General features: G+C 41.7%; 1 protein-coding gene across 3 annotated transcripts in view; it reads left to right on the top strand.

Annotated features, from left to right (window-relative positions):
* The first annotated feature begins 483 nt into the window (after positions 1 to 483).
* Positions 484 to 15,677, top strand: part of ALS2 (alsin Rho guanine nucleotide exchange factor ALS2) — a 37,187-nt gene continuing 21,993 nt past the window's right edge. For 2 of the 3 annotated variants that reach the window (XM_066189698.1, XM_066189696.1), the window contains exons 1-9: positions 484 to 550; positions 4,721 to 4,810; positions 6,760 to 6,914; positions 7,369 to 8,285; positions 10,649 to 11,009; positions 11,871 to 12,039; positions 12,507 to 12,603; positions 13,008 to 13,085; positions 14,049 to 14,225. In XM_066189698.1, coding sequence (XP_066045795.1) covers positions 4,791 to 4,810; positions 6,760 to 6,914; positions 7,369 to 8,285; positions 10,649 to 11,009; positions 11,871 to 12,039; positions 12,507 to 12,603; positions 13,008 to 13,085; positions 14,049 to 14,225 — 1,974 coding nt within the window. In that variant the 5' untranslated portion in view covers positions 484 to 550; positions 4,721 to 4,790. Of the gene's footprint in view, positions 551 to 4,196; positions 4,283 to 4,720; positions 4,811 to 6,759; positions 6,915 to 7,368; positions 8,286 to 10,648; positions 11,010 to 11,870; positions 12,040 to 12,506; positions 12,604 to 13,007; positions 13,086 to 14,048; positions 14,226 to 15,677 lie in introns of those variants that run through there. The other variant, XM_066189697.1, reaches the window with a different exon arrangement.

Genomic DNA, 15,677 nt, shown 5'->3' with positions numbered 1-15,677 from the left:
AAAATATAATGTGTGTGTGTACACACATAGGTGTAGATCCATATTGTGTATATACACATATTGGTGTATTTATGTGTATATATTTTAAATGTATTCTGTGAAATCTATGCTTGTAGAAAAACACACACAGACGTGTATGCACGACTCGCACAAACACGTGCAGGCAGCAGCACGCACATGCACCTGTGCCAGCACATCTCTTCAGACCAGGCTGGTCCTGAGGGGAAGCTCTACACCGGGCCCCGCGCAAGCTGTGGCGCAGGCCGCTCCTCGTCAAAGCAGCGGCTCACGGGCGGCTTTGCGGAGCAGGAAGGGCCGGGCGGGCGCTGTCGCTGTCACCGATCCCGCACGGGCCGGCCCCGGGCTCCTTATTTGCGCCTCGAGCATTTCCTGACGCGCACCCACGTGCCGCGCCCGTCTCTGCCTGTTTTGTCCCGGGCAGGGATCCGTCGGCGCTGGCGCGGCGCTGGCCCCGCCTCCTGCGCGTCCCGCGCCCCCGCGTGAGTCAGCCGGGCGGCGCGAGGGGCCGCGGGCGGCGCGGCGGCAGCAGGTGCGGGGCGCGCGGGGCTGCGCGAGAGGGGCGCGAGAGGGGCGCGAGAGGGGCGGGAGGCGCGCGGGGCTGCGCGGGAGGCGCGAGCCGCCCTGAGGGCAGCCGCGCTGCGTGCCCGCACCGCCCGCACCTGCGCTGCGGGACGGGAGCGCGGGGCGGCACCGGGGACACGGGACGGGCCCCGCGCCGCCCCCGGCTGCACCTGGGCACTTCGGGTGCGGCTGAAGGGCGGCTCTGACGGACCCTGGGTGTCCGCTCTAACCGCGCTGTGATGGGCTGGTACAGCGGAGAGATCGAGGTGTATTTCTGTAGGGTCTGTAAGGTCTCCTCCCTCTTGGTGGAAAGAGACCCCCGAGCTATAACTGACATGTCCTTCATTTCCTTCCACTTGCGTTTAAAAGTCCTGTCCCTTGTCATGACTTGCTTGCTCAGGTGTAAATGCAGTTCAGCTTTTGGAGTGTGTTGGGTAATGGTAGCACTGTGGCTGCAGTATCCTGTACAGGTGACAGTGTGCGGCCACTGTCACAGACCGCCTCTTCCAGAAGGAAAATATTTTGGTGAGGCACCAAAATACCCGGGGAGCAACCGGAGTGGTCGTAGATGATCTGTAGTTAATCACTGCTTATGTAAACTAGCTGTACTTATCATTTTCAGTTTCTGCAGAGTGAACTGTCTTCAGAAGGGGAAGCACGTGAGAATGTGCAATTTCAAAAGAAAAAGAGGCAGAAGGGCATTCAGAATTTTTTGAGTCTTTTACGAGTGTGGTAAATTTTACATTTTCAATTGCCTGCTGTAGCAAATAATTTTCAGCTGTGTTGGTTTTGTTTCCCTGACTTCTTTACTGCTGTATTTTGCTACCATCCTGCATTCTCTGGAACTGGCATTGAAAGCTTTCCATCTTCATCCAAAGGGATCACTACCGTCTTTCAGTAGCCAGTTGTTTTTTTTTCGTTCTGAGCAGGTCTTAATCACACAATGTTAAAAGCAGTGGTTAGTGCTGACCAAAACACAAGGGCTTCCTTAACTGGTCACACGTTGTATGTAAGCCACAGCTGCCAACAGTAAGTGGTGTTGACGACTCTGTTTTGAATGAGGAAGCTTGGAGATCACCTCTTCAGACCCTGAGTAGGTAATTCTGTGTAACACACATGCAGTCTTGGTCCTGCAAGTTACTACTAAATGTGATGCAACAAATCTATTAAAATGTGTTTGGAAATACATAAGTAAACATGTATGAAAGCTGTAGAAATATTTGCAGTGTTTATTGACATAGGAGGTAAATAAGCACATGAGGCTCATGGGAGTTCTGGTGTTTCTCAAAGTGAGGGGCATAGCAGCTGTTGCTGTTCAGCATTGAATGTAAGGTTACCTTCATACCTGTGGTGATCACTTAAAAATGGTCAGTGAAGAGCACAGTCCGTGGTAATGAGAGTAGTGTTTGCTCCACATCATTCCCAACCATGGTAGTTGTTATGGTGTGGTGGCATTTGATTTCTGGAGAATTAGCCATTAACTTTGTAAGTGGAGAGTATGACATCAGTGTCATGCCAGTGACCATCTGTCTGTAGCACAAATCCATTTCGTAATTGGCACTCCTTGCTGCTTTCCACTTGCAGCGCTGAAAGAAAAATGTAGATGGTAAAAGTATGGGCAGAGCAGTGAAGGTGCTGGTATCACACTGAGCTTCCCTGCAGGAGTGTTGTTTTGTGCCTGGGTGTTCACCTCCATGAATGCTAAATCTAGTAACTATTCAGGTAATCGTAGTGGAAAGGAAATAATGTAGGTGTAATGTGAGAACAAGCAAGGAAAATTGTATCTTTCTGTTGGGAGGAAGAAAGTTTCTATTACAGTTACTTTGCTTAGTTTGTAGCTGTGGCAAAGCAACTTGTATTTTGCCTTAGCTGTGAAATGGGAATATTTTGTGCTGTTGTAGGAGTGAATGAAAACTTGAAAGTGATTTCAAAAGTCTTAAAGATGTCTCATCTGTGGAAAGAAAACAGTTTTACTTTTGTTTTCCCTGATTTGTGTAAATGCTTGGTAATGCAACCCTAAGTGTGAGCTTGTGTAAAGGAAAGAAAATCTATCACTGCCATCATATCATGCTCTTCGTTTCTAGTTCGCCACTGTTGCAACTTTCTTTCTTCATAATTATGTAAACAGTTTTTCAATTTGGCCTTGAAGGGAGATCTTACAAAACAGCTAATCAAATGCTTGTCTTAACTTTGTTTTGTTACAATCAGGAGGTTTTTTATGACAATTAATTTTTTTTTTTTTTTGCAGTTGAGGCTAATGAAAGTGAAAAGAATTCTTTGAGTCCTTAAAAAAGTCCATAAATCCTAGAAGTCAAGAATTTTAAGCCTCAGTTCCTTCACCTCAAATAACTACATGCAATGTAAATGGTGTATCTGTTGATACTTCAATTTCTCTATCAAAGTGTTCATCTCTTTGACTCATTGACCCACTGAGTCTTTTTCTTTGAAGCTGGAGTCCTTCATAAAGGAGAGGTGCCAGCGTTTTGAAGAGAATGAATTGTAGGGTTTGGTGGTTCTGAGTAGGCTGAAGCAAACCCTGAATGTGCATGCTCTGAGCAAGAGCACATCAGGAATTTATGGTTCCAAAAATGCGTTTCCATTTTCCTTTGATGTCTCATCAACACCTCTGCTACCGAAGCATTGCATGACAGTTCCCTTCTCTTTGTGAGACTTCCTTTGTTAATATTTTAAAAGGTAACTTTTACAATTGTAAATGGTTTTTTTCTTTCGTACTTGAGGAAGGACAGGCTGTCTTGAGCGCAGTAACTTTCTAGTGACAAGTGTGTCTTTGTGTTCCTAGAAAGTATGCTCTGGTTTTTGGGGTTTTTTTAGAGCAGGGTGCATATGACTTACCACAATACCATGTTATCAGATCTTTATCTTTTGTGGTCTGTTCTTTGCCAGCTGTGAAGCCCGAATCACTTTTTAGGGTCCTCTATCTGCAAGACTGGAGTTATTTGTATGCCATGTTGTTTCTAAAAGTGAAGGTCTCCTTGGTAATTCATTAGTGAGAACACTCCAGTGAAAGTCTTGGAGGTTTTGTTAGTTATTTTAATTATTTATTGACTTGATGATTACTGTTTCCAAGTGTGCATTGAAACTTTGAGAGTTACAGGTCTGAATATATTTTGTCTCCTATATTCATGACTGGCCATATTTATTTCTGTTTTCTGTATGCAAAAGCTTCAGACTACTTATTCTGGGTCTTAAGACTTACACAAACTAAGTTGTTTTCTGATTTTGTTACAGTGGCTATCAGACAGCAGCTATAATAAAGCAACAGCTCTAAAGCATTTATATGTGAAACTTTGTTTGAATAAATGTGATTAGACACATGCATTAATGTAACTAAAATTTGTAATACTTCATATAGTAAGGCAGTAGATCCAGAGAAATCACAGTTCTTTTAATACTAATAAGAAGCCAAACAGATCATAAGAAGCAAAGATTAAGTGTAGCTTTCTTTTATTCCAAGAAAAGTAATACAAAGGTATCTTCATGAGGATGGAAAGGTGTGACGGTGAACGTGCAAAATTCAAAATCTGAGAGGTTGAAATTGTAGCTAGAGCAGCCACTTTTCCCCCTTGCCTCCCGTGGTTGTCTTTTATCTCCATAGGCACTCTGCTACCCGTTTGCGTGAAGAAATGTTTTGAACTTTGCTTCCTGCATTTCTGCCCAGGCAGAATTACACCTTCTAATGGTAATGTGTGCTTTGGTTCAGGAATGAAGTTACAAATTCAGCTCCTGATCATTTTCTGCTCATGCAAATCTGTTCACCTTAAATTTAGCTGAGTATTGAATTCTGTCTTATGACTGAAAATGAATCAATTTGGTGTTTCTTGAGTGGTATAATGAGAATTGTATGGAGAGATTGATGTAAATTTCTGCCGTTGAATGAGGTTTTGTTCATTCTATCCTCACAATAGATCCATTGTGAGCTGAGTAGTTAGGACAAGTCTGGCTGTTTTTCTTCTGTCTGCCAACTCAGTGTGAGTGAACTAAATATAAATACTTGAACCATCCTAGCACTGTGGAAGTGTTTATTTATTGAATGCAGGAGCTAAAACTTTGGGGGGATTTTGTTGTTGTTTTATTTTATGCTTTCTGCAAATAAATCGCTGGTTTTTGTGTTTTTCAGTTTGTGAAAATTATATTGTTCCTTTTGAAAGGGGAACAATTTGGTGGTGATGGAGTGCTGCCACTGACAGATGGACTCACAGGAAAGAAGGTGAGAATGAACAGCCAGGTGAAACCACAGAGGCTCCCTGAAATAGGCCAGCTCATGATATTCCTGCAAAACGAAGTGATATCAGCATACTTTTTATGTAACTTGTCTTAAAACACTAAAGGGAAGATTATTATCTTAGCTCCAGCTTCAGTTGTGTCTGGAACACTAAAGTTGCTGCAACAGCAACTTCTTTTTTAAGCTGATGGCTGTAATTTGTGGAGCCATAGCCACAGGCTACAAAGTTGAAAGTAACATTGCCAAGTGCACAGTAGATCCTGTCTGGTACCTGCACCTGTGAATTTTGATTATGGATCTGTAGCCCTGCAGTAGACTTTGCTTGCACTGAGATATTTCATAGAGGTCAGATGTTTTTGTCACAAATCCTGTTATGTCCAAATTTGTTTTACACTGTTTTCTGAAGACCTGTTAAATGGATAAAAGTGCAAATGTCAGGCATTGAACTGATTTGATGTACGGTATGTTGATGAAAACTCTCAATATTACCATTTTGTCTTCATTGAAGTGCTTTGCCCATCTGTGTAAAATCTGTATTTTTTTATCTTAAGTGAATTATCCTTATATTGATATTAAATTTTTAACTCTTTTTTTTTCTTTGGGTGTATGTTACTTGATTGGTTCCTTTTTAATTTACTTCTAAACACAAGTCCTATGTATTCGAAAGGCAAGGTGGACTCTGCATCTTAAATCTGTATTTTTGTTATGGAATAAACTATTTACTTGAATTTTAGAAGAGTTCTAAACTGTCACCTTTTAATTTTTTTTCTTCTTATTTCCTTCTGTTTTGTAGAAAAATAAAGGTATTTGGGATAGGCAGAGGAGCTAAGAGAGATAATTTGATTTCTTAGCTATTCTTAAATTGAATGTCTCAGAGGCAGATTGTGTGAAGATGTTCATTCCGTGCACCACAGTTAACAAAATACATAGTTTAACAAATCCATAGTCTGCAGGAGTAGGGCTGCTTGCATGAGTTTGCCTGCGGTGGGGTGCATCAGAATAGCTTTTTTGGGTTTGGTACAGGTTTGGAGTACGTTTTATTCTTGGGCCTTTTCTTCTGGACAAAGATGGTAATTCTGTCAAAGCTTTTCTTGCTATCTTAGTATATTTCATTTCACAAGTTCATGTCAAGCTGCAAGAACTGATTTATGCAGGGAGTGAGTGATTTTGCTGTTGTCAAATAAGGAGCTAAACCTATTTTTTCTTTCTGAGTAGCTAACAGTTTATATAAAGTTCTAAAGAATTTAAGCATGACTCTTAATTTAATTTTAAGTCTCGTGTTAATTAAAGCCAGTCTATATTGATGCTTAGTATAACTTTTTGTATTTAAATCAAGGGATTTTGCAGATTGTTAAAACTGTGGGCTTGTCAAAATTCTGAGAAATTTCTTTGTGCTGAGTTGGAGAAGTTGCTCACTGAGCATTCAAACCACAGTGCGTTGAAGTGTTAAACCGGTTTTGGATAGTTCCAGTCACTCCTGCAAGCCCTGATACTTGCACACTATTTCAGGATATTTTATTTTCATGGTTCAGTTGATTTGAATAACTAGCTTATTTGAATCTGAGACACTCATTATGAATTTACAAAAAAGGGGAAAAACCCAAACAATCAAAACCTTGTTTTTATCTCTAGCGGTAGAAATGAATGTGTATAAAGGATGAGCTCTTACTGGTGTAATGTTTTAAACACACTATTAATGCGAGCAACTGGAACACGGTAAAGTACAAATGAGAAAAAAGCTGATGGTTTCAAACAGAGGACACTTGCTGTTCCATTTAAATTGCATTTACTTTACAATTTGATAATAGTAATTAAAATATGTTGGCTTGAAAGTAAAACTAATGTCTGAACTACTAAGCCCTTCCTACATAGGCATTTCTGAACCACGGAAAACTTCATCCTGATCCTGTTCCAATTTCATCCAACCTTTGTAGCTCAGAAGAGGCAGAAGGAGCCAAAGAGAGAGGCCTGGTCTATGTTTGGAGGGCTGGTTCCTGCTCTGTGACTCCAGAAAGGCTTCCAGGCCTCAGCGGGAAGACGGTGTTACAGGCCGCCCTTGGAAGCCATCATGGGTTACTTCTAACAGAAGGTAATAAACATCTTAATTGTAATGATCTTCAGTTATTGCAAAGTTTTTTTCTTTTAGAAGTGATAGTAAATCTGTGTTTGGAAAGATGAGGACTGTACTTTGTGCTCTTCATACACATTTGTATGTCCTTAGTACGTCCTTAAATTAGAAAGGACCAATAAATACACTTAACTCACCTGACTTGAGTATAATGGAATTTTTAGCAGAAAAGCATTACTTATTTTGATGGTACATGCATGCACAGGGTAACATTAATGTGAGGTGTAGAACTTAGCAGCAATTGCAGAGAGCAACAAGCAGCCTTCTTATATAAATAGCTGTAGTTTTGCTGAGCCTGGAGTGCGCTAGCAATTCATATCTGTTTGTCTGAAGCAGTCTTCATATTTTTGTATTGTTTTAACAATTGGTTTTACACTCATACTAGGATTTGTTTTTCTTTTTCCCCCCCTCCCAGGTGGAGAGGTCTACAGTTTTGGGAAGCTGCCCTGGAGATCAGGACCTGAGGAATGTGTTAATAGTCCTCTCTTAGAAAACACTTTGCTTGGACATCGTATCATTACGGTGGCAGCCGGCAGCTTCCACAATGGCGCGGTGACGGAGAGCGGGGTGGTGTACATGTGGGGGGACAACTCCGCTGGCCAGTGCGCAGTCGCTCATCAGCCGTGCGTGCCAGAGCCCCAGCTCGTCACTATCTGTGATTCTGAAACCAGCCCTCTCCTAGCTGTACGGATTTTGCAGCTGGCATGTGGAGAGGAACACACGCTGGCACTATCACTGAGCAGAGAGATATGGGCCTGGGGGAGTGGCTGCCAGCTCGGTCTCATAACAACAACTTTCCCAGTGACAAAGCCACAGAAGGTAGAGCACCTGGCAGGACGTGTTGTGCTCCAGATTGCTTGTGGAGCCTACCACAGCCTGGCTCTGGTACAATGTCTGCCTGTGCAGGAAATGAAACCTATCCCAGAGAGATGCAATCACTGCAGTCAGCCTCTCATTACCATGACGGACAAGGAAGATCATGTCATCATTTCAGATAGTCACTGCTGCCCGCTGGGTGTAGTACTGTCTGATAACCAACCAGAAAACCACGTTTTCTGTCCGTCATCAGACACCTCTGAAGGCAAAAGTGTCACAGCTGGCCAAAGTGAAGACTGTCAGAAACCACCTGTGGAACAACAGAGGCTTGTTGGTCTAGAAGCTGATGGACCAAGTGGCCTTTCCAGCAGCGATGGGCAGGAAGACAGTGGAATTTCTAGTTCGGGAAATATTCTGTTCTCAGACAAAAAAGAAGTGAAAGAGTACTTAATTGGTTTGTCAGAGAACCCATTAAATGAGAGCCTGAATAAAAACATCTGTACAGAGCCTGAACAGGTTGGTACCTAATCACTAGCTCATAATTTGTTATAACTTCACTTGCACATGTGACAATACTTACTCTTTTTACAAATGAAAAACTTACTTTAATATAGCTATGGTGTTTTCATTGTTTCCAAGTGGCTTTTTCACTGATTGTTCACAACTTTTAAGTGGAAGATTTTTTTGTCCTCCACTGTTGGTCAGTTGTGAGCCTTCATTGTGGGCAGCCTTGGCAGTGCTTTAGTCTCTCCTCATCGTGGTCTGCAGTACCAGAACCATGTAAGCCAATTTCTGTGCGCTACTTCCTGATGCGTGGCTTTCCAGTTGTGTGGGGCAGTAAGAGTCAGTGAATCTTACTGGTACTCATCTGGTTTACCTTTAAGGTAAAGGTTTCATCTCTGTACCTGGAACAGATTCCTCACAAATCCGTCTAATTCCCCAATCAGTTAAAAATTCTGAATTGCAAATTGCTAAAAGGTTTGACCAAAAAGTTTTTAATGTTAGTAATGCAGGGGTGGCATAAACTCATAAAAAGGGATAGGAGATGTGTAATTACTACTCTGTGTGGTGTGGAAAATGATTCAACAGCACTGTGTTGATGCTATAGCAGAACAGTCAAGTACTCATCTCTTACTAAGCATCAGAAAATGCTCAGCGTGATGGTTCAAGAGCTGTTTGTGGCTCCCTGAAAAAACACTGATTTCTGTTTTTTTTTTGGGGGGGAGGGGGTGTGAAAAAAAAGGAAGTGTAATTAGGGACAAAGGGAAGAAGATAGAACCCAAAAGTTACTAGACAGAAAACTAACCCAGAATCTTGCAGCGCAGTCTGGCAGTCCTTACCTAGCTGCTGTCCTCCTGCTGAGGAGTCCTGCTGCTCTGTGACCTCATTTGCAAAACTGATGGTGGAGTTCTGAAAATTTCTTTTGTCATTTAAAGTGTTGTGCAGACATTTATTTATTTATTTATTTAATAGTTGCAGTAAGACATTCTCCACAGTGGTTCTCAGAAATAAAGTTCACAGTACCTAAAAAATAGTTGATTTTTGTTACTGCCTCTGATGGCAACAAAACCCCTGTAGTTTTAAAATCTGTCCAGTAACTTGGTAGTTCAGCAAGTTATACTTTGTTACTCTGAGGAAAGCTTACTTTAGAGAAATGAATGTTGTGTAAATGCATTTGCTCTTTCTTTCGCTTTTTGCTGTTACAAGTGCATTCTAGCAGCTTTGGGCTCCTCAGACTCTTGCAAGACCTTCAGTGTTGGGAAATGACTGAAACGTGGAGTTTCTGTTCCTTTCTCAGTTCCTTGTTCCTGGCATATTTCCAGAGCACTGTTATCCTAGCACAGTTTCAGAGATCAAGGCTGGAACTGATTCACTGAATCTTCTGCAATTGACACACATGTGAAGAGCAGAGATGAGGTCTAATGTAATGTTTCAGCATTAGTAAAATCTTGCATTTTTCTTTACTTTCCTCCACAAATGAAGTTTTCTTTGCTGTATTGCTAGGTATGCCTTTTACAAATAAGATGAAGTAAATAGAACCAATCTCAGTCCTTGAACCTAAGCTTTAAAGAAGCTTAAAGAAGTCAGATTGTTTTTATTTTGGCAGAATAAAATGTGCTGTAATACTTGTAATTTTGCACTGTGTAGTACATGGGAAAATGGGACTTTGCTGTCTTTGTTTTAATGTTCAAACTATTTGTCAGAGGTCATTTTGGGCATTGTTTCTGATTTGGTGGGTCAGCTGATTGCTATTACAGGTAATGGTGTCCTGGGACTAATAATTGCCTTCAGTCAGTTTGTCCCTCCTGTGACTTGATGATAATTAACTAAGCTTTATGTGGATACAACAATGGTGTAAGGGAACACAACCCAGGCTGGTTTTAAGATAGGCCTTGCAAAATGAATCCGTGAATTGCTGTTTACCTTTTACCATACTGAAGGGAGAACTTTTCTCTCTGAAAATACAGCATGTTCACTGATGCACTTTCATTGGTGGCAAAGAAATTGGTAATAAGCTTAAAATTATATCTCTTTTTATATTTATTTGCGAAGATCCTTTTTTCGTTGGTATTTAAAAACCCCAGATTGACAGTCTCTTATGGATGAGCTACAAGACAGGTGCAACAAAGCCCAGTCCGTTTAGAAATGGTGCTTGGTGCTACCATTAAAAAACTATTCTGAGCAATGGATGTACACCTAAGCATAAAAAAGTAGATAATTTATATAATATCAGTTAAATCACATCTATAATTTACAGCAAACGTTTATAATAAACATGATATGGTGTTCAGCCCATGGTTTGAATAGTGACTGTGCATCACCATCCTACTGTTCTGTGCTGTCTGCTCTGATAGTTGCCCATTTCCCTTTGGTTTTAGCCATGTCAAGAAGAACAACTCAGTGCTTGTATCCCCGGCCCTGGGGGCAGCAGCACATCCACCCTGAACAGCCTGGTGGCCTCGTGTGCCTCAGCAGTTGGGGTGAGAGTGGCTGCCACCTACGAGGCCGGAGCCTTGTCCCTGAAGAAGGTCATGAACTTCTACGGCGCCCCTGCCAGCGAGCCGGGGCCTCCGGCGGGCAGCCGGTCCCCGGGGCCAGAAGCGCTGAAGGACAGTCGGGAGGAGCAGGTCAGGCTGGAATCCATGCAGGGGAAGAAGAGTTCCAGTTTAGTGGATATTAGAGAAGAGGAATCTGAAGGAGGGAGTCGAAGGCTTTCCCTGCCTGGCTTGTTGTCACAAGGTAAACAAGCGTGCTGGGGAAAAAACACTGGAAAACTTATAATAACGTGGAGGTTGATAAGTGGGAAAAAAACCCAAATATTTATTAAACACAAATCTAATGATCTCTCAAAGGTGCATACGAATGCTAAACAGTATCTTAGGACTTGAAAGCCATGTAGAGAGTGAAGACTGTCAGATACTGCATGCGAAGAAAGCCAGAAACAGTGGGTTTACAAATGGTCCTTCTTGTTAAATTAAGGTAAAGTGAGCACATCGGAGGTGTCATATTGCCAAATGATGCTAAGGAATCTTTCCTTTTGGTTTTGTAGCAGATAAAAATCTGTGTGGTCTGTAATCTGCACTGCGCTGAGCTGGTTTTGAGCCAGGAACCTATAAGTATTCCAGTTCCCACTGCTGAACTTCACAGTTAATGACCACTTTCTCTCACCAATTTTTGTGCTGTTAATTGCTCTGAACATGTATATGGTTTAGTTCTGTATTGATCTTGGATTTGAGGGGAGTTCTAGGAAGCATTGAAGTCTTCTGTTCATTGCAAGGATATATTTTCTTTCAAAACACTTGAATGTATCGTTTGTTCTGGTTCATTTGCTTCATTGTAACTGCATGGTTCTCATATGTCTGCTCTCCTTTAGCAGCTGGTAAAAACTACTTGACATCTATCTGGTTTTAGCACCTCTTACTTCTTCGTATTCATAACCTATTATCTTACCTGTTAATCTTTGTTCTTGGGCTTGAATTAAAATTGCTTTAAGCAGTTTTGATTACTTGCTATTAAGCAGTGCTGTTGCTGTGTAACACAATCTGAGTGATACATTTACCAAAAGATCAGAAATTTTTCTAATTCTTGGCCTCTGCACAGTTTCCCCAAGGCTCTTACGGAAGGTGGGACGGGCAAAAATGAGGACCGTGGCTCTGACTCCAACCTACAGTGGTGAAGCTGATGCTCTTTTGCCCTCTCTAAGAACAGAGGTGTGGAGCTGGGGGAAAGGCAAAGAAGGACAACTAGGGCATGGTGATGTTCTGCCAAGGTGAGATTTCTTTGATAAATGTGGTTTTTATTCACTAGACTGCCGGAAAATTTTGAGTATTGAACTGTCTCAGCTTCTCAAATTTAAACATCTACCATGCATTGTATTCTGGTTCTTTCAAGTGTTGTGACTCAAGTTTCTCCGAGTAACATGTTTTATGCTCTATTGTTACAACATCAATCAATTACGACTTTTCCCTTTGTAATCAGTATCAGTTTTGGTGATATTTTGACTTTGTCCAAATTGGGATGAGGTCTGTCATCAACTTCTGCCCTTCCTGACCATTTTGACTTAAGCTGGTTTATTGCCAGAATGTTCTGTATATCTTTGTTTTCTCTAATTTGTTTTGGGGAATAATAATAACACCTTGAGTGTTTTTGCATTAACAGTACCTCTGATGATATTTTTTTCTTTCTCCCCACCTTCTCCCCCTCTTCCCTCACCTTATGGTTTCTGGGGATTTTCAGGCTTCAGCCACTTTGTGTGAAAAGCCTTGATGGCAAGGAAGTGATTCACCTCTCTGCTGGTAGCCATCATTCTTTAGCACTCACTGCCAAATCCCAGGTACAAGTAATTGTTACTGTTTATTGTTTATCTCTGACATAATTATCATGTTTGGTCTTTTCTAGTTTTTAGTTTCTTTTGCTTCTAAACTTCTGTTCTCGTTAACGGGAGGCAGCGTGGAAGTGGTGTGGATTCTGATTTCTATTTCTGCCCAAGTTCTGCATGTACCATCAACATTATGTTCAAAGATTGCCGTGATTTGCTTTGGTGCATTCTGTTTCTGAATGTGGGAAGACAATCTGAGAATGTAGGAAGGCAGTGAAAATTAAGGACATGCTTCCTGGTACATGAATCTTGTAGCCTTGACTCATGTGTTTGCACACTTGATGTGTTGAACTACCACGGTTCACTATGTTTCCATGTATATAAATGTACATTCTGATGTTCAGCACTGCTTCTTGCAGGTGTATTCCTGGGGCAGTAATATCTCTGGCCAGCTTGGTCACTTGAACTCCCCAACAACCGTCCCTCGTCTCGCAAAGGTACTTCGCTTTCTCTGTTTTCCTTCTTTCAGTTTAGAGTCTCTTCTTGTACAAGTGAGTGCAGAGTAATTTCTGAGAATGATCTGTTCGTGGATCTATGTGCTATTTAGTAATAGAGCCCTTGATTTTTTTTTCAGCTTATGCTGTGAAATGATCTTTAGATGAGCTTATGAAAATCTACCCAAGAAATCATTTACACGAACTTCTGCTGGTTTTTGACCACAGTGAAGTTCTAGAACTGAGAAGTGTGACTGGTTGTATCTTCCTATCAGATTTCACTTTTACCTTCTGTTTGGTTTCTCTTTTGTGTTTCAGTGTTGAAACTTCTCAATGCTTCAGAACTCTGTTTTTATTCTAAACAATTGTTTCTAACATTTTTACCTTGGGTGGACCACGGCCACATTTGTTGTTCATTTCCGTATTTCCAGAGCTTTGCAGAGTTTTGGCAGTGGGTTTTCTCTTTGTTTTGAACTTTTCACCACATTGAGTGAATAGCAAAATAACAATTTTTGAGTTAGACCACAGCCTTTCCCATGTTTTCTGGTGCTCATCTTAATGGAAAACTAGCTGCACAATTTTCCTGCTTAGGCCTTATACAAGTTAATGTACAGCAGATTAACTGTCTCCCAAGTTTATATAGATTGCCCAGTTAAATGTAGATAGGAGAACAGTGTTCCAACTTCAATCAAGCCCACTTGATGCCCATTTAAAAGTAAAACTGATTTGTAACTGAAAGGCAAGAAAACAGCCGTTAAAAAGAAAACTGGAAAGAAAGAGTTTTCAGTATATGCACAAGGAGTTTATTTGTTATGAGATGCTGAAGTTGAAAAATTGGCCGGTTACTGCAGTAGTTTACCTTGGCAGGTGTATTATGTGCATGTGTGACTAGAAGAGTTATGTACTTTTCTCTCCTTCCAGCTTTGGGTGATGATTTTTAATGTCTTCCTTCCTCTTGAATTTTAGGTGTGCGGTGATGGTATTTGGACTACAGCAGCAGGACTAGATTATTCTCTCTTCTTAGCAGATGAGAAAGATTTCCAACCTGGTTTATATTACTGTGGCCAGGAGTCGTCAACAGAAAACAATTTGAATGAAAATAGCTGTACTAAGAGTCCAGTTTTGTTAGTAGCATGTAGTAAGGTGAGTACAGTCGGTACAGATCACACTGGTGCTCTTAGGAAACAGCATAGTGCTCAATGAGCCTTGAGGGTGTCAAGCCACATGGTTGGTTCTAGTAGTCGAATGAGGAGCACATTGGATGGGGGGCAGAGAGGAGGCTGGGTTATTACTGTTCTCACCTCTGTCTGTTTCTTGGCCTTCCCTTCTGTTAGAGGGACAAGGAGGTGTTTCCAGTGTGTTTAATCCATTTCCTTCTGTCTGGGTGTGCTGCAGAAATGCACTCTTTTATTGTGCTCTGTTTCGCCAGTCCCTGTGTTCAGTGTTCACTGCTATTGCTCTTCACTTTCTTGTCTCTCAGCTGGCTGAGGCCACTGGCTGCCCTGTTCTGTTGCTCCATTCCAATGTTCTGCCTCGTGTTTGTGACTGGGCAGAAGGTCCCTGTGAATTCTGCACCATCTTCTTCCCTACCCTTCCCTTTCACACCAGTGCAAAGGGGGATCTGAGCAAAAATGTGCATGATGTTAATGGGAGACAGGAGGTGCCCCTACACAATTTTTTTCATGAAGCTAAATCTTACACATGCCTTGAGGTTGGCATGAGGTGGGGGTGTGAACTCTGACTGCACGTCCTTTTCCAAGTTCTTTTTGTGTGGTTTCAGACCAACACGAGTTTAAGGTAAGAAAGAAGAAATTGTGAGGGTAGAGAGTGTCTCTGCCTTAGCTCCTCTGTGTATCACTGCTATTTCCCTAAACTGAGCAGAATAGCAATTTGGGAAGTGTTTTGAGGAGGGACAAAAATGTAGACCCTGGGTCTGTGTCTGTGCACGCAGGCACACGCCCCCCTGTATTCCTTCTGTAAGATTGTTGTTAGCCATCCCCTTCTCTTCGAGGGTGGCTGGAAGGCTCGTCCGTATGAGAGTTGGTTGCCTGTTGAACAACTTTGGGTCAGTGTTTCAAGGGAATCCTCTCTTTAGCAATCAAGGAAATAAAAGTAGAGCTCAGACTCTGAATTACTCTATGGCATTGGATGGGAGCCAAAATTAGTGAGGAACCACAATGCGTCAGAGGCAATTCTCCTGACCTCAGAGAAGAATTTTGCTTTGAACTACTGTGGAAAGCAAATACTACCGTTAGTAATATTGCAGTATCAATAAACTGGACTCTTATCAATAAATTGACATATTCCAGGTCCAGAAAAGACCAGTCCAGAGCAGAGTCCTAGTTCTAATAACACCTTGTTCTTCTCTTTTTGTATTTAATAGGAGAGATGTATGATATTATGATGCTATCTAATAACATTGTTGATACAAGCATATTGCATTTCTAAAGTGACTGAACTTAAGGTCACTGTCTCTTAAACGTGGAATGGTTGTATGGGCCACCTTAAAACGTGGTCTATTGTCTTTTGGCTCTGTCAGAGTCAGGAAAGTGAACAGCAGTGGCTGTAAATGTTCTTCAGCTTTTGTCATTGTAT

The sequence above is a fragment of the Chamaea fasciata genome, unplaced genomic scaffold, assembly GCF_029207755.1.
Source record: "Chamaea fasciata isolate MVZ Bird 193981 ecotype frontalis unplaced genomic scaffold, bChaFas1.0.hap1 SCAF_8, whole genome shotgun sequence".
NCBI classification, from domain to species: Eukaryota; Metazoa; Chordata; class Aves; order Passeriformes; family Sylviidae; genus Chamaea; species Chamaea fasciata.
The sequence above is the reverse complement of the archived record's forward strand: the minus strand, read 5'-3'. Positions and strand labels throughout refer to the sequence as shown.